Source organism: Dipteris shenzhenensis, chromosome 22 (assembly GCF_047967505.1).
Source record: "Dipteris shenzhenensis isolate YYH24624 ecotype China chromosome 22, Dip_SZ_1.0, whole genome shotgun sequence".
Taxonomy (NCBI): domain Eukaryota; kingdom Viridiplantae; phylum Streptophyta; class Polypodiopsida; order Gleicheniales; family Dipteridaceae; genus Dipteris; species Dipteris shenzhenensis.
The window spans coordinates 10,638,544-10,664,095 of record NC_141617.1 but is presented as its reverse complement, the minus strand read 5'-3'; the positions used below and the strand labels follow the sequence as shown (position 1 = coordinate 10,664,095).

The 25,552-nt window shown below is 43.2% G+C and overlaps 1 protein-coding gene across 1 annotated transcript; it reads left to right on the top strand.

Moving 5' to 3' along the window:
• Positions 1–67: 67 nt before the first annotated feature.
• On the top strand, positions 68–20,877 carry LOC147887717 (SUMO-conjugating enzyme SCE1-like). Its single transcript, XM_087393454.1, has 5 exons — positions 68–275; positions 417–500; positions 1,965–2,117; positions 2,337–2,450; positions 20,593–20,877. Exons 1-5 carry the CDS (start codon positions 207–209, stop codon positions 20,653–20,655), a joined length of 483 nt encoding a protein of 160 aa, XP_087249580.1. The 5' UTR covers positions 68–206; the 3' UTR covers positions 20,656–20,877.
• The last annotated feature ends 4,675 nt before the right edge of the window (positions 20,878–25,552 follow it).

Here is a 25,552-nt window from a genome sequence, read left to right as displayed (position 1 = left end):
AGCCGGTTTCCCGGTTTATGAGGTGCTTCCCTCCTCAATAAAAACCCCTTTCCAAATTCCCACCCGCTGATCTGAGGTTTCCGAATTCAAATTCTCGTTCTTTGAAGGTTATCCTCACTCTTAGATTTCTTGCTCCTTCTTGTGCGCCTCTGAAGCCTATCTCATTCTGAGATTTCTGCTTGCTTTTGCATCGCGAGGCCATTGCCATGTCCGGAGGAGTTGCCAGAGGTCGCCTCTCCGAGGAGCGGAAATCCTGGCGGAAAAATCACCCTCATGTAACGTTTGGGAGACGAGTCTTTGCCTTTTAGCTTTCCTTGGGTCCCCAAATTCTGTATTACCATCCTCTGACGTTTTCAACAGCTGCTTGAGCAGCCAGCCTCGAGTAGAAGGACTAATCTTTAAGTTGTTTCGTGCAGGGTTTTGTGGCAAAGCCAGAGTCCCTGCCAGATGGGTCAATGCATTTGATGCGTTGGCAGTGTATTATTCCGGGTAAAGACAACGTAAGTGGAGAGAGAGAGAGAGAGAGAGAGAGAGAGAGAGAGAGAGAGAGAGAGAGAGAGAGAGAGAGAGAGAGATGCTGGTGTGATGTGTTGGCGGCGAGAGATTTTCGTGAATGGCGCTGTCTGTGTGATTTAGACCTATGCTAGGGTTGACCTTCTCTGCGGTGCACCTGAGTTGAGACGAATGACGAGAAGAACAGAGTGGAAGCACACATTGTCCATTACTCTGATAAAGCTCCTGCATATTCCAAGTGACGGCATTAAGTTGCGAAACTACTCGTTTTCTTCCATTGAATATATCCTATGGTCTTCGACTGGTAAGCTGGTTCCCAGTAGCGCCAGAATACGTCATAAGAAGGTCTTGCTTTCGTATTATGGCCGCCCCCTTGTAGTGATTGGGAGGGAATATAAACGCATTCTAGATTATTTGAAGTCTGTCGTGGGCTTAAAGTCGTGCCATGAACACCGGTTTTAACTCTCAATTGTTACGAATGGATTTTTAACGTAATTGTGCCCCACACTGGTGTATGAGGTGTCGGCGTAAATGGGTTCATAGTAAGTTTGGCACAATAACAATGGAAATATGCAGGGAGGTCGGGTGGGTGTGACGGTTGCAGCCTTGGGTGGGTTTACAAGTAGGGGTAAATTTGGCCCTTGGATTCTTTTGTAACCCCTTGGCCACCCTTGCCTCTCCTAAATTGGGAAGAGAGAACTGGAAAGGAGTGCAGAGAGGTACCCCATTGTGAAGGGCGATACATATGAAAGGATTTACAGAGAAAGAGAAGTATCTCTCCATGAAAGTATCTCTTCCATAGGATTAGTTCACCCATACCTCCGTAGGATTGGTTCGGCTCTATGAAAGTATCTCTTCCATAGGATTGGCCTGGCCACACTTAGGGTATGGATGAGCCAAGCCACCCAGAATCAAAGTAAAGTTCTGGATCGTCAAACGATTGGGGGATGCCCCATTGTAATGTCATGGCAGAATGACGTACCCTGAAAACAGCTGTGCATCCCTTTCACAAGAGAACAGTGTGTTCTGTTTTGATATCCAAATATTATTGCTGTCTGATTTGAGTTCTTTGTCTACCTGCCACAAAATTTGTTGTTTTCAGAGCATGATCCTGTCCATATAAGTGCTATTAGTGTACAAAGCATGCGGATACATTATAGAAATCTGTATTTTTTAGGAGCTTGCCGTCAGTGACCTATGTTGATGATTGTCAAGCTCATTCTGGCCAGAATAGCTTAAGCGTTAACGTCCTCCTTGTGTCATTGTGTTTAACCTTGTGACACCTGTCTTTTCAGCATAGCTATGGGTCAGTTAATACTAACATTATTGACAGCCCCCTGCACACGTTTACTATTCATAATATTTAGAATTTTAACATGGATCTGCTCTGTGTATCAGTGTCTGAGATCTCTATATTTGATGACTAATTTATTATTCCATCCTTTATGCAGACTGATTGGGAGGGTGGTTACTTCCCCCTTACACTCCATTTCAGTGAAGACTATCCCCACAAGCCACCAGAATGCAAATTCCCCAAGGGATTCTTTCATCCGAATGTTTACCCATCAGGGAAAGTTTGTCTCTCGATTCTCAATGAGGATGATGTAAGTGCCCTGGCACCTTTCTTAAAGAGTCCTTGAAATAGTATTTTCTGCAGTGCTTACATTTTGTATAATTGTAAATGCTTTGCAAAAAAAGTTTGGAGAAGGAACTTTTTATCACCAGAATGCATCCCTATAGGTTGTTAAACAAGATTATTGTCATAGGAGATATGTAACTGTGAGTATCTCTATATTAAGTTGTAATCACCTTTATTCTGCTAGGGATGGAGACCAGCTATTACAGTGAAGCAGATACTTGTGGGCATTCAAGATCTTCTAAATGAACCTAATCCAGCTAGTCCTGCTCAAGATGAACCTTATCATCTTTTTAAAAAAGTAAGAAAGTATGCCTTATCTCATACGATAAAAGGCGGGATAAAGGTGTTAATTTATTTTGTTCAATTTGCTGAAGTCTTTCTAAGTAGACAATAGTTGCTCTCCAAGGTTGATCACAATTAAACTGGTTCTTTGTTAATGAAATCTGTCAAAGAATGCATATTCAGTGGTTCTTTTGATCTAGGTGAGCTTACTGTCAACCATGTTAGAGAATTGATGCTCCACCCTCTGGACAGCCACCTAGTTCTAGATGGCTAGCTGAGGAACTCAGCCGTCCCATGGCACATGACATATGCTTGAATTTCTTATGCATTGGTTGTCCTGCAAATACACAAGACATGCGCATTGTCTGATGCTGAACATGGTAGCCACCTTTCAAGATGACAGATGGCTGACAGTTTCACATGCAGTTGGCTGATGATGTGGTGGTGCAGTTCATCTGACTGGGCTGATTTGGTCGATGATGTTGTGGCAGCAGCCGGCTGGCAAATCAATACTGGTCTGTGCATCACTTGATCCCTCTCCTAGCCCGCCGAGAAAGGAGCTTTGGAGGCTACTGATATCTACTAGGAGAGTGTGGCTACTTTGTTGAGTTTGTGGAGCTTCTTCCACTATTGTACATATGTTCGTGGTAAGTTCGTCCACGTAGTATCAGAGTGTCAAGGGGGCTCACTAGAGATGTCTTGAGGAAGGTTAAATGGAGTTGCCATGGAAGCCTAGTTCTATTTACAGTCAAGCCATGTGTTTGAAGGGCTGATCCACTTTGGCCACAACTTGAAGACCTGATGGATGTCAGCCCTGACTTGAAGCACTCCATGAGACAGATGCAGCCATTTAGATGCTGTAAGGTAGCGTCAGTTTGCTCTTTTTTATACTGCAGTAAGGACTCTTTTCAAGTTCTTCAATTTCAGCAACAAAAAGAACTTGAGATGGCATTAAACAGTTGCTCTGACTGCAAAAATCACTACAACAGCAACATTTTTTTGGGGGCATTTGCTGCACTTCATAGATGGTTAGTAGTTTTGATAGATGTAAAGTCAATATTTTTCTATCATTGGTATCAGAGCTTGGTTTTGGAAGAAGAGGTTCTACATCCCTTAGTCTTCCCATTTCTTGCATAATCTACTCCTTCTACCTCCTCTTTGAAGTTCTCTCTCTCTTTCCATAGACTTCTCTCCCTTTGGGTGTCCATGATGTCTCCCAAGAAGGCAGAAGTTGTAGTTCATCAAGAGCTCAATGAAATGAGGAAAGGAAGGCTATACTCCACTTCTTCAGAATGGACACACAGCCCTCCAAAGGCAAATATCCAAGTTTGAGGGAGAGATGGCTTCAAAGATGAGTGACTTTCGTCAACAGATGTCTCAACAACTTGCCCAAATCACTACTCAAGTGCTGGGAAACTCAAATCCCACTTTGGGGCTCCACATTCTCATAACTCTCTATTTTCAGCCCAACCATTCAATGAAAAAGAGAAGCTTTTATCTAGCTACCATCAAGCTCACTTAGGGAGCTTTGCATCGGTGGGACTCAATCCAAGGTAGTGTCCAAAAAGGACTCCACACTCCCCTCACCACAGGGGATGAACTAGTTCAAGCCATGGAGAAGCAATTCATACCAATTGGCATACGTGGCAATTCTTTAGGCAGAAGCTAGGCTAGTCAGTTTGGCAATACATAGAGAGTTTCCATCAAATCATGCGGACGACAAAGGGAGAAGATGGGGACGATATGGGGAATGACAGATACATTGGGGGACACCTTTCCCATATCCAGCAAGAGGTGGATCTCTTCAGCCCATGGACATTGAATCAAGGCTTTCTAGTTGCATAGAGAGTAGAGATTAAGAAGTTTCTCTCAACCAAAGCCCCCTGACAAGTCCAAGCAGCAGCAGCAGCAACAACAGCAGCATAAGGGATGGAAGAAGTGGCTTCCCCCAGAAGAATATGTGAAGCAAAAGTTGAAAAAGCATTGCAGCCACTGTGACGTGGTCACATTGAGAGAATGCTGAAGGAATACTGCCTATTTTGAAATCAAAGTGGAGGTGCAAACAGCGGTAAATACTACTCTGAATCTCATGATGATAACTTTCTCAAGGTTTTGACACTCACCATCATCATTGGGAAGCACTCCTCATCACTAAGGGCCAAGTGAAGGAGAGTTTGGTTTCATTTTTACTGACAATGACATACAAAAGGAATTTGGTCAATGCCCAACTTGTAAAAAAGCTTCATCTGCCTGCTCAAGCCCATTCCCATCCATACACATGTCACAGATGAACAAAGGTCAATCTTTGAAGGTTACTGGAGTCAAGATTGCTATTTGTGCTTTCTAGGATCAAGTCCTTTGTGATGTGGTACCCATGGATTGTGGATGCGTTACCTTGGGCAAGCCTTACCAATGTTACAGGTCAGCAGATTACATGGCCAAGGAGAACATCTACAAGTTTGTCAAAGATGGAAGGACATTTGCCTTCACCCTAGCAACAGTCAACATTAGAATGTTCTTATATCTGCCAAGCAATGTTGTACCCTCCTATATATGCCCAGATGCATACTCTGTTCTTCAGATGCATTCCCTCCTGCATATTCTGCTCCATACAGTGTTTCACATGCATTGTCTTCTGAAAACCCTGCTGTAACCTTGCTGCATGCATTTCTACAGATGCATACTCTTTTCCGGATGCATACCCTGCATACACTGCATCACACCCTGCTGTTCCCTTGGCATACTCTTCTACAGATGCATACACCTACAGATGCGTATCCTGCGTACTCTGCTACCTACCCTGATAGAGCATCTGTTCCAGCATACATTCCAGCATCTATGCCTGCTGTAACCTCTGATGCATACCCTGTTTCAAGCCCTGTTTTCACTGCCTACCCTGCAAGAACTCTCAGATCACTCTGGAGGACCTCCCATCATTGTTTAGACCCGGGACACGTCCCACGGGAGTCACGGTGGCTCTGGTCTTGCGTCGAGCCTCCTCCAGGAGATTGAGATGCACGGCACCCCTTGATAGATGCCAACGTCCCATCACCGGCTACGCACCAGCCAGGGCGACATGACATATGGAGGATTTCGCTCCGCTGCAGTCTTTTTTCTTTTCATTGTCACACCCAGATGTATTTGACTATGTATGATCAGACTTAGGACTCAGCACGGGTGATGATGCTCGTTTAGTAGCTCCACCCTTACTGTGGTTTGTATCAGGTTTTCTTTTAGTCTCATAGACCCATCGGTCTTCCGAAGACTCTAATAAAATTTCTTTCTTTCTTTCTCCCCCAACTTCCCCTACAGCAGCAGTGGTCTACATTCAGCAGCAGCAACCTCTGCTGTACCTTCTGCAGCAGCAGCTTCTGATGTAACCTTTGCTATACCTTCCTTTGCAGCAGCAGCAGTCTCTGGTGTATCGTCTGCAGCAGCATACTCTGCTGTACTCTTGCTGCAGCAGCCACATTTGATGTACAATTTGGCAGCCTTACATGGTCTCCCACTTGACAGGTTAGTGGAGCATGCCATTGAATTGAGTCCAGGGTCTTCTCTCCCCACATACCTTTCTAAAGTGAAACCAGCCTCAAGGACAACAAGAGGGTGGTAAAACAACTAACCAGCCTAAAGCCTTCACATTAAAATACTCAGCAAACACTCCAAACATAGATGGGGGGGGCTACAGCGCTCTTGCTCAAGTACAAAGACACAGATTGGCCCCAAAGCCTTGGCACCCCTTTCGGTATTTCTTTATTAAATGAAGAGTCCCACAAGTAGATACACAATGAGTACCAACTCACTCGCATTCACTGTTCTTCCCACTCTCAGTAGGCATCAACATCACAAATATCAGCCCTATGGGGCTTTGCACACCCATGTGACCATAGGCATCCATTCTTAGTGCACACACTTGCATTTAACCTGAGAGCGTTTACTAGCAGCCCAAACAAGGCCACACGCTCCCCGGACAATCTGTCACTGACTCACTGGAATACCCAAACAATGGGTGAAAGCATAATTGAACTGCCCACGGTGCTCAGAAGCACGAACAACCTCTGCAAGCGTTCATTGTAAACCGTCTTGCCAAGCAAGTCTCTTCCAAAACCAGCCCAATGCTCACGGGCAATCACTAGAAGGCATAAGTGCACTCTTTTACGAACTAGGAGCTCAGCCAAGCTCATTCATGAGCTATTTGCACACCTTCATGGACTCAATACATGCCGTGTCAAGCTAAAAGTACCTCCATTCAGCCACTTTGGCGGCAGCCCATATTCAAAGACAAATGGGTGATTGTCGTACAGCCCATACTACCTCAAAGCCAGCACCTTATAACCCATGGCCATCAAGCAGCTCATACTTTCTGTACGGCCCATGTGCAACAGCTCGTACAGTTCGTATGGAACCAATCCGTATAGTCGTAGTTAACGCTCATGTACAGACGCTTCGTACAGTTTGTACTGCAATAGCTTTATCCTCCACGGCTTGTCCGTACACGCGGCTGCACCCGACTCTCAAAAACCTTCCGTATTGACGTACGACCACCAGGTTGCTCTCTTGTCGGCGCCTACACCCTCTTTGTAAAATCCCGTCGTCATTTTTCTTCCTTTTGGCCTCCTAAGGCCTTCCTATCCAAAAGGACTTGCATGGGCATGCCATGTGGCAGCCCATGTCTTAGGTTGCCGCCAAGGGCTTTCATTGCTCCTAGGTCCCCTCTAGTGAGGCCGTTTTAAAACCCCACCAATGACCAACTTCAATCCTAAGGTTCTTTGGGCCCCTCTTGGCCCTAGACCTTTCATTTGCCTCGAAGGCACAATTTCCTAGGGAGAAACTTGCACACCCTCATCCGTGACCTTGCCAACTTAATTCCCATGGCCGGGCCCACATGCAAGTACAAAAACTCACGCCCTCGTGACATACCTCTCTCTTGAAATATGGCAAGCGATCTCGATTGCATCTGGATGTTACAAGGATATGCAGTAATTGAAATATATGTGAATATACCATCATGAAAGCATGTATTACCATTGAAGACAACATTGTGAATCCTCTAGTGATCCGGTAGCTTCAACTTGTAAGCTACATCACTTAACTTTTTTGAAACCTGAAAAGGGCCACAATATCTCATGTTGAGTTGGCAAACAATCGGTCTTTGTCTCTTTTTTTTTCAGCCTTGTCTTTTCAAAGCGCAAAAGAACCCAATCACCTTCATTAAATATTAATTCACGATGGTGACGATCAGCTCCCTTCTTTCGCTTTGCTTGAGTCTTTTGGAGAGCTTGCTTCACCTTCTTATATGCCACATCCATGCTTTCAACATACCTATCAGCTTAAAAAATCTTATCCTTTGTATGTAAGATAGGTGGAACTTTCTTTCCTCCTTTCACTATTTCAAAAGGAGCTTCCTAGTGGAAGTATGCACAGTATTGTTGTAAGCAAATTCTACTAAGGACAGATACTGCTCCCATTGTGTCTTATGCGTAGACACATAACATTTCATCAAATCAAGAGCAACGGAATTGCTCTCTTTGAACTGCTCATCCGAGTGAGGATGAAAAGAAGATGAAAATCTCAATGTAGTGCCCATATTTTCAAAGAGCCCTCTCCAAAACAGACTCTTCATGCACGGATCTCTCACTTACGATAGACTAAGGCATCCCATGATATTTGAAATTGTTATGCAAGAACCTTGCCATATGATTCCTTGTGAAGTGTGCCTGCTTATTGAACTGGCATATAATGGTCCAAAGACCATCATTTCCCGTAGGCGTCCTAGGAAGATCAAATATGGAGTCCATGGCAATGTTTTCCCATGGTCTATGTGGAATTGGCAATGGTTGCAACAATCGAGGTGTCTTTTGCTTGTCAAACTTGATGGTAGATGATGCAATTTTTTATGGAGGCATCCACATCCCGTCTCAAAGTTGACCAATAAAAAAAGTGCTCCATTGCTTTTATCGTAGCATCAATGTGTCTATGTCCCGCATATTGTGGAGCACGACTTTCTATCATAATCTTTTGACCTTAATTGCTTCGTGACACAAAGGCGTCCATGCATCATAACAAAGCCATCTCTGAGACTATAATGGTCATGTCGCTGCTTATTAGATAGCTGGCCATAAATCCTGGAGAAATCCTCATCTTTAGCATACTGGTCCTTCATTGCATCCAACTCATTGTGGTAAGCAATAGTTACTATGGAAACTTGAGGCTTCCTTGACAATGCATCGGCCACTACATTCTTTTTACCTTCCACATGCACGATTTGAAAGTGAAATATGGATAAGAAATCATGCATATGCTTCTCAGATGAGTGAGGAAATATCTCAGAGACTGATGATCTGTCTGCACTGTGAAATCAGCCCTAAGCAAATAATGCTTCATCGTAGCAAGGGCATGAATTACAGGCATGATTTCCTTCTCATAAATAATCAGATGTCTCTCATCATCCAGCAAAATTCTACTCTCATAGGCCACTACCCGTCCTTCTTGCATAATGACCGCTCCAAGGCCATTCTTTCCACATGCATCAGCTTGAGCCTTGGACATGAAAAGCTTTCCGAAGACTTAGTAAGATCTGTGGTAAGCTTTTCTTTTAGCATCTCAAATGTTGCAATCTAATTTTTAGCCCACATGAAAGATGCTCTCTTCTTCTGCATAGCATAGAGTGGTGAATGGCATATAAATCGCCTGTAGTACGAGCATAAGCTCAAAAAGTTTCGTACTTCATGCAAATTCTTAAGTTGTGGCCAATTGCGAATTACTTCAATCTTCACGGGATCCATGCATACTCCATCCTTAGAGATAATGTGCCCCAAAAAGTGAATCTCAGGCATAAAGAATTCACTTTTCTTTGCATTTACAATCAGCCTATGGTTGCTGAGTTTTGCAAACACTATTGCTAGATGTTTCTTATGCTCTGTCTCATCTTTTGAGTACACAATCATATCATCAAAGAAAGTGTCCACAAAAGCTCTATGCTCATGGAAGATTTTGTCCATCATGCGACTAAAAGTGGTAGGAGCATTCGTAAGCCCAAATGGCATAATTAAGAACTCATACAACCCAAAATTGGTCTTGAAGGTTGTCTTGGACACATCTTTGGACGAATGTGTATTAGTGAAACCCACTCTTGAGATCTATGCGACTGAAAATAGCTAACCCATCCACAGGGCCACCCGCCGCCCCCGACGATCGAGCTCGACTAGGCCGCGTGACGTCAGAGGCCAATCATCTGTCGTAGGGTTTTTTCCGACCTCCCATTTGACGGCCCCTCTATGATTGGTCTCTGACGATCACCACCTGCACATGTATACTGTATCTCCCCCCATTTTTGGTGCCCCCTCCTTCTTTTTTGTATCATTTGGAGGTAGACACATATTTTTTGTATCAGGACTAGACACACCGTCCTTCATAACCTCCTTTTTGTAGAAACGGTTGGCTGGCCTGTTTTGAGACCGCCACCTTTATGCTCATTGTATTTGTTATCTTTAGTCTCATAGACCTTCACGGTCTCCCGAAGACTTTAATAAACTTTCTTTCTTTCTTTCTAATCTATCCAAGATATCATCAATCCTTTAAAAATTTAAATAAAAGAGGGTTTTACATTACTTCCAGCATATACAACTTGTTCAACTAAAAAAGATGAACAACAAGAAACTGAGACAGGAAAAAAATCAAATCGTACATCAGTTATAGATTGAGGGTCTTTGTTCTTGGCTTTGAAGTCTCTGATCAAAGCCTTGCCATCTCAAAAAACAACCCATTTTCCTTATTTTTTGGCCACCTTTACCTTTGCAAGCTTCGAGGTCTTATTCTTTAATTGAGCTTTTGAGTACCTTTGCCATCCACACGCTTAATCCTTGCAACTTATTTGATTGTATGGCAACTTGAGTTCTTTCATCTTTTGACTCGAAGGTAAGGATTGCAATATTAAACTCCAAGTCTTCCCATTTAACTCCTAGTAAAGCTTTGCTAATTTTCTCACGAGTCTCTTCATAAGAGTCTTCAGCTATGAACCAGTTGTTTGGTAAACCTCCAATCTTGAGCACTCTTGAGTTGCACAGTCTATCGGCTTGTTCTTTAACTTCCTTTTGTAGTCGAGTAGACATCTGTGTATCTAAGGAGCTCTTTACTTCTCCTTTGAGCTTCTCTTGGATCTCTCCCTTGAGCTTCTCATGCATCTCTTTCATTTGACTTAAGATAACTTCATTATGAGCTTAAATGGGGCTTGCCTTTTCTAGTTTGCTCGCAGCCACTTTTACTCTCTCTTCTAGCTCTTGGAACTTTTGCTTCAGCTCATTGTTCTCCTCTTGAGGAGGAGAACTTGTTGTTGTAAAAGAATAAGGACCTCATTTTGCCTAGTGTTAGCCAAGGGTGAAGCTATTGTTGCAGTAAATGAAGGCTGCTTCTCTTGTTTCCTTTCCCTCATTAAAGGAAAAACAGTTTGCCAGTTACCCCTCTGCTTGCGACTTTCACCACGGCCAAACGGCAACGATTCTGTCTTTGTCTCAGAAGGAAAAAATATAGCTTATCTTCCAAAGAATAAACGTACTTTTTACTTTGAAGTGATCCGAGCAAACCTAAAAAATTATGGTCGATTCTTTGACTGTGTAGAAAGCAATCTGCAATATTAGAAACTTCGACTTGGAGCAGAACAGTGACCAGAGGAGAGCCTCCTAGAGATTAAACTGAGTGAGGTCGATTTGTAAAGAACTCCAAGCTGAGGTCAAACCCCCTCGGTTGGGCCATGGACTTTAGCCCACCCAAGAGTGGGGAGAAAGTGATGGAGAAGAGAGGAGAGGAGATAACCTACTGATCAGAATCCAATCTCCTCGATCATTAATATCATCAATCCTTGGATTGGAAATCTGTTTTTTATGGTTATCTTGTTCAGTGCACGATAATCAATGCACATTCTCCAAGAACCATCGCTCTTTTGCACCAACATAATTGGTGAATTGTAAGGGACTGAATCAGCCCTTTAAAGTTTATCCAAAAGGTCCTTCACTTTGCTCATGATTTCTTCTTGTTGAGTTGCACTCACCCTATGAGGTGCCTTGTTTGGTGGACTACTGCGTGGCACTTTATCAATTACATGATCCTCAATAGCGACTTTTGTACCCTAGTTCTATAGCCATATGAGAAGCTTGCATAGCACTCATACTATCGATGGGTGGAGCAGTCCTTAGCATATTTATTTGTGACATGTTAAGTTGAGGAAAGAACTGACCACCACCGTGACTTGGCATATGGAATGCGCCCTCTAATTCTCTCTTATCACATCTAACCCTCGTCCTTAGTTGGTATGCAGGAGGAAGCTTTCTTGTATTATATTCTGTTATTGACCATTTATGATTTTGATCACTCCATTCTTCAAGAACTTCCTGGATGAGATTGAAATCTTTATGGCCCTCCACCACCGGTTGCTGATTACTCTCAATCACGATGCGCACATCATTGGCCGCTTCAAGTTGTAGCAAGTAAGGCATCAACTCACCTAGTAGAATGCTATCTTCATTGTCTTGCACATTAAACGTAAAAGGAAATATGCAATTTGATGGAGGATTGATACAAGCCTTGTATGGAGAGTCATCAATAAGTATTGTCCTCCTAGCATCACATCCAAATGTCTTCGATATTTTTGCTAAGGGTTTGAACATAGCCTCAACACCAACCTTGTCGAGCCTATTTATCCTCCTCTTACTGTAAGAGTAGCATCCCTGCTGAGCCCATATCACGAAGAAAGGAAGAAGTATTTGCGTTGAGCGTGTTTCCATTGTGCATTTGTCCCAGAGTCTTCAAAAAACATCCATTAGACTTATTGAACACAACAGCCATGCAACGGGGTTCGTCATCGCAATTAGCCATGCATGTTTGCTCTGTGGCGATTGGATTCAGGAAGTAGTAGTTGTATACCGATCACTGGCTATATTGTGTGCCAGGGAATTTCAAGAATTGGGTGCCGGAGTTACGATCGAAGGGGACGTCAGGTATGCAGCCAGCAACGAAACTGCTATTGTCCGTTGCATGAAAACATCGTGGGCATTCACAGGAGTAGTGAATCCCGTTTGCATTTGGCGTGCATATCCCATATGGGCCGCAGAGTCTTGGCACTGCATACGGACTATCTGGCAATCTTTGAGCAGCAGTCCATGTTTGCTGGCCATTGCTCCGAGCATATTGTATCAGAAGGCTAGCGTTTGTCAATTGCAACCTCATCAGCCCTGGCGTCGGTGTGGTCGGCTCAAATACCAGTTTCGCATCACTTTAGAGCATTCCCCTTCGAGAAGGTGGTTGCCTTTCACATTTTAGATGACTCAGTGAAGCTCGCCTCGAGAAGGTTGCTTCAAACTGCTGCACAAAAGTTAAAGCCTTCAACTTGTCATGAGCCCCATTAAAGGTCTCAAACTTTACTGCTGCACCACCCTCTTTGTAATCTTTTACCTTCCCTCTGGGTGTCAGAGTGTCATACACAGGTGGCTGCAAAAATGGAGATTGAATTGCATTCACTCCAGCCTCAAAGGTCCGTGAGTTTCCAATTTGCATTCCTGGCTGCATGCCAATATTGCCATACATCATGTTAGGCATTGTGGGCTGCATATCCCTAGATACATTACCTTGCATCCCTTGCATCCCACGCTGAAAACCAACAGGGTAATTTCCAAGCATTCCTTGACCATCATTAACTTGACAAGCCATTGCCTGAAATACTGAACCCCATCCAAAATACCTTGGATGCATTAAGGATTGGGGAAAAGCTTGCTGCCCTTGATTTAAATTCTGAAAATCAGTCCCTTGACCATGCATAACCATACCAGGGCCTTGAAAGGGCTGCTGCCATAAAACTCCCTGTACATTTGGCATTATTGGAGGCTGTACATCCAATGGATTCACTCCAAATGGCTGTTTTTGAACCCCACTAGGCCCCGCTCCATGAGAATGCTTCTTTCTCTCCTTGCATAAACTCAAAGAACCTTGGGTCTTCTGTGAGCTGCGTTAGTGCTCCCACAGTGCTTACTAATTGTGCCTTAAAGTAACATCAACATCCTCAGCATCCTCAGTCTCTTTTGACCCTTTTGACTGAGAGGCACTCACACCAAAAGGATTTCTGCTATCGATTCTTAATTGTCACTTTATTCAATCGTTTATAAGCTACACATATTCTCCACGAATTATCTTTCTTCTTTCTTAAGAGGATAGGTGCTCCCCAAGGTGATTTACTTAAGCGAATATAGCCCATATTCAGATAATCTTGTGGCTGTGAAGCTAACTCATCCTCCTCAAGCGGCTCATTCTATAAGATGGAACACTAATAGGTTGAGCCTCAGGTACTAAATCTATGCGATGGTCTATTGCCCGTTTTGGAGATAAACCTTTCGGCAGTTGAGCAGGGAATACATCCATGAAATCATCTAACAACGTTCTCACGTCACGGTGTTCAAACACACTTAAATCATTCTTGTTATTAACAGAAACAAGAAATGAAGCAAGTGAAATGAAAACACAGTGATACACATCATAATGAGAAGTGTTTAATATATTCCGAAGCTGCATCGCAGATACAATATGTCCCTGAGAAGAAGGAATATTATCACACCGAATACAAAATTGGGTGTCCTTATCCAAAAAAGAAAGAGTATGCTCTTTCCATCCAATCCGAATATTGTGGGTTTTAAACCACTCAATTTTGATTAACAAGTCTACATGCTCCAAGTGCATGACATAGCACGTAAGAGCCGCTCTATTGTCTTGAATCCGGATAGAAAGTGCTTCAATCTTGCGATCCCAAAACAGCTTCCTAGCTGGAAGTTGCACCTCGTAGGTGTGATCGTTAGGTATCGTGGACAGTCCCATCTTCTGCACAAGTTTGTAATTAACAAAGTTGTGAGAGCTGCCCGGGTCAAAGAGAATGTGAACTCTTTGGTTCCTAACTTCTCCATAAACTCCGAAAAGATCATGGGAACCAAATAACGAATTATTAAAAGTGCAATTACAAAAAAGTGGGCAGGTAATGACATTTACAGAAATACTTGTCATCGAAACTTGATTAGCTCCCTTAGCTTTGGTACCTAGACTCGCATGGAGCTTCGGTATCAGTGCTTGCTTTTGGTTCTTGCGCTTACGATAATCATTCCTAGTGTAGCTCCGCTCATCGCATATGAAGCAACGTCCTTATTTCTTTAGCTTCAAGGTACGAAGGAAACGGGCACGACCATTCTTCGCCGAGTTGAATTTTTGTTGTACCAGTGGTAGACTGGAAGAACTTCCTCTTGTTCTTTTCACCCGTGTCGGTAACTGTGGTTCCCTTTGTGTTGGTATCATCATATATGCGCGCGTAATTCATGGCCTCTTGCAAAGTGGTACACTTGTTGTTCTTGATCCTAACAAGGTCACTGGATCCATCTTTGTAGCTATGGTCTGCAAATTCCGAAACCTCTGAAGATAAACCTCAAAAGTCAGATTCAGCTTGGACATATCGAGGGCTTTGAGCTTGCCTACGATATCGTAATCTTCCTTCTTCAGAAGAAACTCTTTCCTGAAGACCCCTTCGAATTCTATCCATGTTGCAGGCTTAGGTTGCAGTTCCTTCCACCACAATAGAGTCTTTCTTGACATAAACCCTGCTACAAGCTGTATTTTCTACTTGCCACTTGTGCAACCAAGTGTCAACAACTTCCTTGGTACGAGACTTCTGATCTCCGGGAAAAGGATATGGAGTGATGTTCGGACCTAACATTGAAGCCATGGCATCCACATGCGTGAGTGCCTGAATAGTGCTATTCAAAAGTGTGAGTGTAGTCTGAATGCCTTGGAGTTGCTGTGGCAACCCCATTTGATTCGTTTAACCTGCTCAAACTTTCCATCAAGAGCAGTGGTGAATTCATTGAAGGCTTTCTTCGTAATCAGTGTTGGAAAGGTCACCTCCCCATCTGTAAGCCCCCAAATGAGGAGAGCGTGGGGGAGGGAGACCTAGGGCAGAAGATGCCCAGAGAAGAAAGAGAGAGGGGGCTGCCACATGGGCAGCACCTCACAAGAGAAGAAGGCTGCAAAGGACGGAAAGTCTACAGAAGCTCGAGGTGGAGCACGCGGACTCGAGTCTACAGATAGCCAGCAGATAGGAGAAGGACCTTGTGGTAAGATCAGAGGACCACATCATTGGTGGGACTCTGGATCTGTCTCTTTTGTATTGTGTCCATAGTTGTGGACGGAAATATATATATTTTGGTGGTTTCTCTCTCTGGTTGGTTCATTGTCTATTGATGAGTCTGCACACCTATTGTATGCACATAAGTAAAGAAGTTTGTGATTCCACACCCACACCGCACAGTGTGTGAGCTCCTCGGCAGTACTATAAGTCTTCCGCTGCGTGTACCCTCTGTTGGGTCTTTTCTAACATGGTATAAGAGCCCAAGTAGGAAGCTCACAGGTGTAGGAGCCTGAAGGCAGGAACCTTGCTGAAGGACGACCCTGATTCAGAAGCTCTAGGGAATCGACTTCCACGACTGGAGGATTGTGCCCTTGCGAGAAGGAGGGTGACTCAGGTTCAGTCAAGTGAATTCAGAATTCTGGTTTACTGAAATTGAGTTTGGTTGGCTTTGCTGTGTGGTACAAACAGCAGAGATGTCGACCTCTACAGCCTCTTCAGCCCCTGCTTTCCCTTCCTCCTTCCCCAGTTTTCTCTCTTTCACTATCCCTAATTTTGGAGAGTTTGGAAACCTAGACGGGACTAATTACCCGATTTGGAAAGTGAAGATCCGGAGTCATTTAGTGGCTCGGAAGTTGTGGAAGCTGACCATGGGAGAGGAGTCGAAGCCGGAGGACATAGTGGACAATAAAGGGGAGGTACTCATGGCAGTAGACAGAGAGGAGCTTGAAGCTTGGGAAGAAAGAGATGCCCATGCCTTGGCAATAATCATAGGGACTACGGCGGACTCTGTTCTTCCGCATATCCAACTGGCCGAGACGTCAGTAGAGGCATGGGTCACCCTGAAGGATCTGTACGAGACAGACAATACCTCCCGGATTGTGCTTCTTCAGCATCAACTCTACAATCTTGATATGGAAGAAGGAGATACAGTACATAGCCATTTGACGAAGGTCAAGGTGGTTCGGGATCAGTTGGCAGCAATTGGTCAGAAGACAGACTCATGCCATTTGGCCTTGATGGTACTAAGGAGATTGCCTTGGAGTTTCAAAAGCTTTGTTACGGCTGTGACAGTAGGACAGAGGACCAAACCTCTGACGTTTGAGGAGTTGTGTCCATTACTGCTACAGAAGGAAGCTCAGAAGAAGCTCTACAACGAGGACAAAGACGACAAGGCGATGTTGGCAAAGGATTCTGCTGGCGAAGGAAGGACTGCAGAAAGAAAAAGGCGGATTTGAAAAACAAACAGGAGTCTGACTTAGATTAAGAGGGAAAGGCCAAAGCAAATGTGGTAATCGAAGAGTTGTTCTTGGTGACATCATCGAGTGTTACCGAGGTTAGATATGTTGATCTAGAAATCATAGTAAGGATGTTTGACATAGAGATGTGGGTCGACGAGGAGTCAGATGCCTTTGTGAAGATGAAGGACAGCATGGAGTGCTTGGTACCTTCCAAGTGTGTGGCTGTTGACACTGACACGAGGGTGGATTCCATGGAAGGCCATGGGGTCTCATGGTCAGATGGATGCTGGAGTTCAAAAGGGGACAGTACAGGATTACACAAGCGCTTGGTGGGTGCCTCAATGAGAGTTTGCTTTCAGAGCGAACATTTAGGCAGTACAACAGTCTGGTATGTATTTGATATTTTGCATTTGAGCCTTTATAGCATGCTGTGGAGAGATTGTGCTCTTCATTTGTCTTAGGTAATAAGAGATTGGAAGGAATTGGCCTTCTTCGAAGGCAGAAGGGGAAGTATTGGTGCTTCTTCAAATCTCGGACGCAGATTGCTAGAAGGTGATGGACAAAGAGTACTGAAGCAGAAGAGTACTTGCTTGAGAACTCAGCGAGAGTTCATGGTCCAGGTTATCTGGGCAGTACTATAAGTCTTCCGTTGCGTGTACCCTTTGTTGGGTCTTTTCTAACAATCAGATCATCATAGAGACCTTGGTCATCCTCCGCATGGTAGTTCATATCCTGATCTCCCATCGCAAGCGTGGGGTCTACTGAATCAACCATATGTTTGCATGCGTACTTTACACAAAACCTTGAGACATGATCTTGTATTTACAAGAAACCTTGATACAGGATGAGGATGAAGGGAGTAAACTTAGAGAAGTGACAGGTGGGATCGGAGCTTGAAGGAGAGTGGAGCAAAAGAAAAAACTGTTCGGATAGGAGTTGACGAAAGAGAAGAGAGGATGGTCGATGAAAGAGGTACAAAGTTGACGATCAGCTCGAGTCAGTGAACCTTGAGACTTTTGCTGCTAGCCCCGCTGTTGGTTGTGCCGTACGGAAGTCTGCTGCAAGCCATACCTAGGTGACGAAATCTGCCAGGGGTGTGGAGGGATCTTCTCGTGCGCACAAGCATAAGCTGAGACAGAACTATGGTCTTGCCAGGCTATAACGTAGAAGGTACAGCTTTTAGAAAGCTATGCTTTCTAAGAAAGCCCACCCTCCCAAACTTGGAGGGTTGGTGCTTTTTTTGGCGTCCAGCCTCCCCGAACAGCAGCTTGGCCGCGATCTTGCTCCAGCCTATGGTTTATCCCTCTACACTATCCTGCATGCGTCACCTAATTATTGTGCAGCCCTGACCGTACAGGGGATCCCCTGGGGTTCCTCTCAATCCATCGCTTGCCTAGTGGCCCCTCTCACGTCTCTCCTACAATCCTCTCCACTCTCTCCTAGCTACATCTCATACTCTCTCTCACCTAACTCCACTTATTAGCCTCGAATTCACCCTCTCTCTCTTCTTCCTTCTTTTCCTAAACTTGATCACTTCTTAATCGATGAACCAACAAACACTTGCCTGGTTTGAGCACGAATTTCGAAATTAGGGCATACTCAGAGATAAAATCATCCAAAATTCTTGCAACAGAAGTTCTTACCTCAGGAGTTGGCTCTAATACCAACTGACATGACCCCATCACTCTTGAAACCTTTGATCTGCAAGCAAACACAAGAACACACCAAACGTGAGGAATCTGAGCAGGTTGCTCACCACCCAACCATGACATCTATGGGATGCGATCCCGAATCAAGAGATGTCCCCTCCGAGCCATGAGCTGAGCTAATGGCACGAACTCCCAACCAGATCCTAACCAGCCTAGTGTCCCATACCACTAGATGGCGCTATGAAGCCTAGCATCTGTTGTCGGGCCTTGGGCTATGCTATGATGCAAGTGTGCGTCCGCGTCTCAATCCAGGATCTGACCTAGCACTTGGGAACGAGATTTGCTCCGATCGGCTCTCTGAGAATTAAACCTCTGGGCCCCTTATATAGCCTCGGGCCCCAAGCGCCAAAAATAGCGAAGACCTCTAATTGGTTCGTACCCTTGCTACTCAATCCGAGAATCAAGCTTGCCTAACTCTCAGCCTTCTCAGGCTACTTGAGCTAGTCTTGTGTACCAAGTACACGTCAGATACCAATCGGTGCACATGACAAGAAGAGTGGAGATGAGGAAAGAGGGCTTAGCTAGAGAGCACACCACAAATGACTAACTGTACTCTAGATTTAGTTGAAAATGTAGAATATATACAAATCCATTTAAGGTTAGGATTAGAGGATCTAACCCTTTCCTTTATAGCACTCTATAAGGTTAGTGCTATGTACATATGATCACATGATGGTGCTATGCACACATGATCACATGATGTTGAGCGTGAACTCTCAACAATTTGCTGTCAAAACGAATCCAAGTAGATTGCTTTTTCCAGGCCCGCAATTCCTGCTGTCTTTTGTTTTTGGTATGCAAATTCCAGTCTTCTCCAAGTTGCCAAGTGTCTTGGAGCCAAGATCGTGCAACCAATGTAAGGTCTAGTGTCATACGGTCTTAGAATTAGTCGTCAATCACGTCTAGAAATGGTTTGACTAGTAGTTGGGTCATTGTGCCAACTATAATAATTAGAAGGCTTGGTTACCTAGTTGAAGGTTCTTCAATGGACCACCTTGTGACGGAGGTTTTGGCATGTTGCTATCATGATGATTCAAGTCACACCAACTTTATGGTGGGTACTCCACGTCTTAGTGAAGTGGCAGCTAGAAAGCATGCCTTCAATTGAGCTCAACTACTTGACATTGCAAGCTTCCTCCTTTCTAGGACTTAGCTCCTTGATTGGATAAGGTTTCATAGACTGACCCGAAGTGGAGGCTACCTCTGCAGAATCCTACCATCAGATCCTCCTACTTTTCAAGATGAAATGTAATTAGTTTTCACTCTACGTCCTCATCAAAGGGATCTCATAGATGCGGGTTGGATCTTTAGATTTTTCACCAAACCCTGACTGCTAGATTTTAGGGTTTCAGGGTTTGGTGAGACAAATGATGGTAGCCTGTTGAGGAGGTTCGTGTGCACCTTGGAGCTTCAGAAGAGTCAAGATCTTACTGCAGCAGATGAGTCATTTTGGTGTATACACTTCTCCATTTGGCGAGCTTGCTAATCATTGGGGACTTGTAGCTTGTATTTAGGGTTCCTTCCTCCATTTCCCTTTCTTGATTAATAGAGTTGCATTTTTCCCTTGTGTCCCATCAGTAGATTTGACTTTTTGATAGCACCTTTGAGCGGGTGTTTTAGTCGGAGTGTGCATCAAGTACCATTGTGTATGCAAAGAGATCACCAACCAAATCACGAGTGAGCACTTGTGGGCATCAGTTGATCCATCTTGTATCCTCTCATGGGAAGGGGCTCTGCAGGCTATCAGCAAAATTTGGCGATTTGTTGAGTTTGTGGAGCTTCTTTTAGCCTGTTTGGGCTGCATCTATATATGTCTTTTTTCATCTTCATCTTCTCTGTGTGTGTGAACTAGTCCTAGAGTTAGATTGCTACTGCTATTGTGTACATGTGGTTGTGGATTCTGTCATAGGAGTGCTTGATTCTTCTTAGGAAATGCTTCATTTTGGGTAGCAATCTCTTCTAGTCTTTACTTGGCGTTACTTTTTCATTTGGGCCCTGGTACTGGTATAGCTGTGAAACACATTGTAATCGTATCTGATCTGTGTTCGCAAAACAATGCAGGATGTGGCTGAGTACAGAAGGAGAGTGAAGAAGCAAGCCAAGCAGCACCCTGCCCCTGTGTGAAGCTTAATTATACATATGTGAATCTATGTATATTTATATTTTGTTAGCTTGTCTGATTGAGCAGAGAAATTTTGATCTGTATGCTCTTGTTTTTTTTGGGGGTTTTGTATCATATGTGCCTGGCCTATCTCATTTTCAAAATGTTTAAAAAGTTGCTGAAAAGATACACCAGCTTGTCTAAAGATTGTAAAGAGAACACTTTGATAGATGGGATTTCAATCAGTGTCGCTGTCTCCAATCTATATTAATTTAGGGTAGAGCTCAAATTTTTTTGGTCATATTTGAGTTGCCAAATGTTTTTGGAGCTGAATTTTTTCTCACATGGGGTAAGTAGGGAAGTCAGAAATTGTGACAAAGGAAGTGGACATGTTTTCATTTCCAGATTTTTGATTCTTGTCAGTTGTTTGTCTTGGATTGCCAGAGACGAGGCAGCAAACCTCTAGCTAAACCTTGGTTCCAAGGATCTCATGCTACACACAACAATTGCACACAAATACAGAAAGAAGACAATACGTATGTGGATATTTCCAGCAAGATACGCCAGCCAACAGCCCTTAGCCATTGTGAAGAGCTCAACCCGTGAGCAGATCACATAAAGTAGACATGGTGCCGACAGATGGAGAATTTTGAGCTGTGCGCACCCTTTCCACCTCATGTGATCTGCTCACTGGTTGAGATCTTTACAATGGCTAAGGGCTGCTGGACCTTTGCTGCACCCCGTTGACACATCCATCTACACCTTTGGTTCTCTAATGCATGTCAAAGGGCTGGAACAGGAAATGGATTCCTTGCCTTGTTCCTGTGACCTTTCATTTACAAACGCTAGTGTCTACTGTACACTTCTGGAGGCCTTTCCGTAGTCTGGACTCTGCAGGGGGCTGCACTGGAGGCCTATGTGCCCCCCCAATGGGAGCCCCTTTTATAGGGACTGATGCTCCCACAGCTGGCTGATCTAGTCTGTAAGACTCACTGGTGTCTAGATCTGCTCAGCCCAGTCTGTGGACTGGCTGACATGCGTAGGTCTGGGGGCCAATAAAACCCACAGGCCAGGTCCACTCATACCTGCCTATATGCAGGTCTATGAACTTCCTTATATGCCCCTTGACAATGCGTTGTGGAACCCCCGAGCTTACACAAGAGGAAGATGGGGAGGAGGATGGATGCATGATGACAAGGTGAACAAGGGTAGGGAAAACTTGGACAAGGTAAGCTCAATATTGATGGTGACTCTTCAAAAGAGGCAAGGTTTTCTTCAAAGAATGGGAGCAACGAAGAAACTAAGAAAGTGCTTCTATTGTGACAAGCTTTTTAGGTGGGCTAGTTCCAAATGGAAGAGCCAACATCCAGTTTGGTGCAAGAGGAGCTGTTTTTGGTGGTTGCCCCGAGCACCCTAGAGACTGTCGTGCTTAGAGACTGAGAATTGAGTGCAAACTTAAAGAGCAGAATGACCAGGATTGCTGCATAGCTTGTTAGAACTAGGATTTATTTAAAAAACACCAAAAAAATTAAGAAGATTTGAACCACAACCATTATTCGTCCATACATAATCTTAAAAACATATAAATATAGAAAAAGCAGGGTGTGATGGTGTGACTGAGGCTCACCACTTGGGAGAGCTCAAGCACTATATTTTCAGTAAGGTTGAATAATACAATAGTATTTTAGAACTAAGGATGGAACCTATAAAGTCTTAGGAAACTAAGCAAGGTGAGATCTCACATGGCTTGCTAAAGGGAAGTGAAGGTAGGTGTGATGAGTGGAGATAGCTTATAGGTGAGTGGTTAGACCAATAGTATTGCTTGGACTGTCCACGTCTTTGGAAAGAGAAGTTGATGGAGTGGTCAGATCGGAAGCAATGGTTGGTGTCCACAAGATTTTCTGTGTTGATGTTTCTCCTAATGTGGTCCAATGTGGATTGGTGAACTATTGGTGGTTGTTGATTGCTTGAATGCACACAATTATTCGGAGAGTTGTTGAGAGTGTTGGATGAATAAATGCGTTGTTTTTGGATGTTGATGTTGAAGTCTCCAATGATGATGAATGGTTGGCTATTGTCTTAACATTGATTCATGCATTCAAAACTTCTCTTTAGTCCTACTTGTGATACTCTAGGCACTTTGATGCAATGTCTTGAATTTTGGGATGGATGATCTAACCACCACGTTGACTTAGGGATAAGTCAACGTCTTGCTTTGAATAAGAACATCATGAGGCAAGATGTGTTGTGGGGCTTTGATAAGTATGTATATGGGTGCTAATTCATCTCAAATATCATGTTGACTTAGCTCTAAATCAACATGTTACCTATTTTAGGTTTTGATATGAGTTGTTGCTTGCATAAAGTGATGTGCTTTCCTAGTGGAAAATTGATCTTCTGCAATTGATTGGGCTATTATTTGACTCAAGATAACTTACATCTAGATCTGGATTATTAGGACGACTTTCATAGCTCTATTGACTCAATGATTGTGAGTGCGTAATATGGACTTAAAGATCAATTTAATTAGACTTTTCGAGACTTAAAGGATGAATAGTGCTACATACCATGTTGCTAGTCATGAAGAGTAGGAGTTGAATATTTTTGCCAATCGGGTTGATGTCATAGCTCACTGATCATTAGGAAGAATTATCGTTGGGATGTTGATGAAAACCTTTGTTGGCAAAGAGTTATTTACTGGCTTCAACATTGTCTTGATCTCTTTGGTTTCTTCCAATGTACAAGCTTCTAGTGGCTCTACTCCATGTTTAGAAGTTTCTTGTGGTTTTGTCGTAGTGGAAGTGCACGAAACATCATTTTGAAGACATAAGTGGGTAATAGTTTTTCCTTTTATAGCTTTAGCATACAACTTTCCAACACTAAGGCTATCCCAAAATATCCCATTCTTCAATTAATCTAGTACTCATGATCGAGAATTGAGTCTCAACTAAATGGTTATTTATCGAGAGTTGAAGTATGATGAAATCCAACTTGATCAAATCTTAGCCGTGAATTGCTCTTATTTTTGCCAAGGTGGGATTAAAAGGGAAATTGTGGCAGCTTTTTGGATACCCCATTGAGTGATGAAATTGTGATTGGCATGTGGATCAACCATCCCATGTATTATGAGCATTAGATTATGAACTTGATAACGTAGAAGCAACTTGGTAGGATCGATTGTTAAAAGATACTCTCGTCCTCTAGGGTTACTTTATAGATCGTCACTACTTTATAGATCATCACATGTGTTTTTTGTTGAAGCTTAGTGTTTCTAGTTTTGGCATATATATATATATATATATATATATATATATATAAAATTTGAGCTCTTTCTTTTGCAAATAGCTTGTAGGGTTTGTAGGGTGAGTGGTCCGTAATATTGTTTTTATGTACCCATCCATTTGTACTCCATCCAAGGTAGCAATATGATATCAACCTTATGGAGTGAGTTCTATAACTTGATAGGGATCCATGCCCCTATATTTTAATTTCCTTTTAGTATTCCTTGTACTATACAAGAGTGCAAGATCTCCCTCACTTAGGTCCTTGTTCCTTAAGTTACAATCAAACCATCGTTTACGTCGTAGTTTTTTTGCTTTCATGCTGTAGGTGGACCTAAGTCCAGTTTCTTTAAGCTTTTCAACTTCAATCAATTTCTTAGACAAGGCTTCCTTGGGGACTCAGTCCCTCATCGAAGATTGGCACCAAGAATTCCATGGGAATCAGAATCTCATTCCAAATGCCAAGGCTAAATGATAAAAGGTTCGCGGCAACTTGATATTTGTCATTGAGGACTCATTGAAGCAAAAGGTCCAAAAGATGCATGGAGGCAAAAGGAAAGAGGCAATGAAAGTGAGAAAAGTGTGCTATCCTCGAGATTACCATGTTATCTTGTCTATTGCTTTCCCATTACATTTTCCTTATCCATCCCTTCCCCTTTACATTTCAGTACATCACAAAGGGAGCTTCTTTAAGGTCTAGGTTGGTGCGATTCAAATGGATAGAGGCCAAGATAGAAATAGCATTCACAGACAAACATCTTCTCTTCCAACATGTAGTTTCTTCTTGTATAGGGGAATGGGTTGGGGAGGCCTTTTCGGGAAGGAAACTACCCAAGAATAGAGATAGTGTTCATAGATAAGCATCTTTTCTTCCAACATGTCATTTCTTCTTATAGGGAAATGGGCTGGGGGAGGCCTTTTTAGGAAGGAAACTATCCAAGCAATGGTGAGCAACCAATGGCCATGATCCATTGGTCGAGCAATTTTTGACCCAAAAATGGTCGACAATGGCCATTCCTCCACATGGAGGGCTACGGGGAGGTGGTTGGACTAAGATTTAGTTAATAATCTTGATTTGGGGAGGTGGTCGGACTAAGCTTTAGTTAATAATCCTGATTTGGGGAGATACAAGGTCATGGAATCTAGTTGCTGCAAAGGATTGACCATACTCTTTATCTAAAAATGTCTTAATTGGACGGCTCAAATTAAATCATGGCCCACTTGGGCCCTCTACATATGCATCTATGTTGGTTACCATTTTTTTTTACAAAAAATAGTGTAAGTATGATAAGGAGGCTCCCTTGTTTCAATACCCATGATTGATGTGTTGGAAAATTTTAGATCAAAAGGTTCATTATTGGCTGTGTTTTTTGTTGTTACAATCTTGTGAGACGTTTTGTACAAATTTCATTCTTGCAAATCTCTGTTGAATATGGTTGAAAATTTTGCACTTGCATATAGTTTTGGGTTATTTATGATCACTCTTGTTTTCACCAAAAACCAATCTATAGTCTATGGCTTTGTCTTGTTAGTCCTAACTATGTTGTAATGACAAATCTTGTGACATGTTAATTTTCTTGATTTGTTGCTGGAATGATATTTAAATAGTCTTGATTTTTGCATTTTACTTGATTTCACC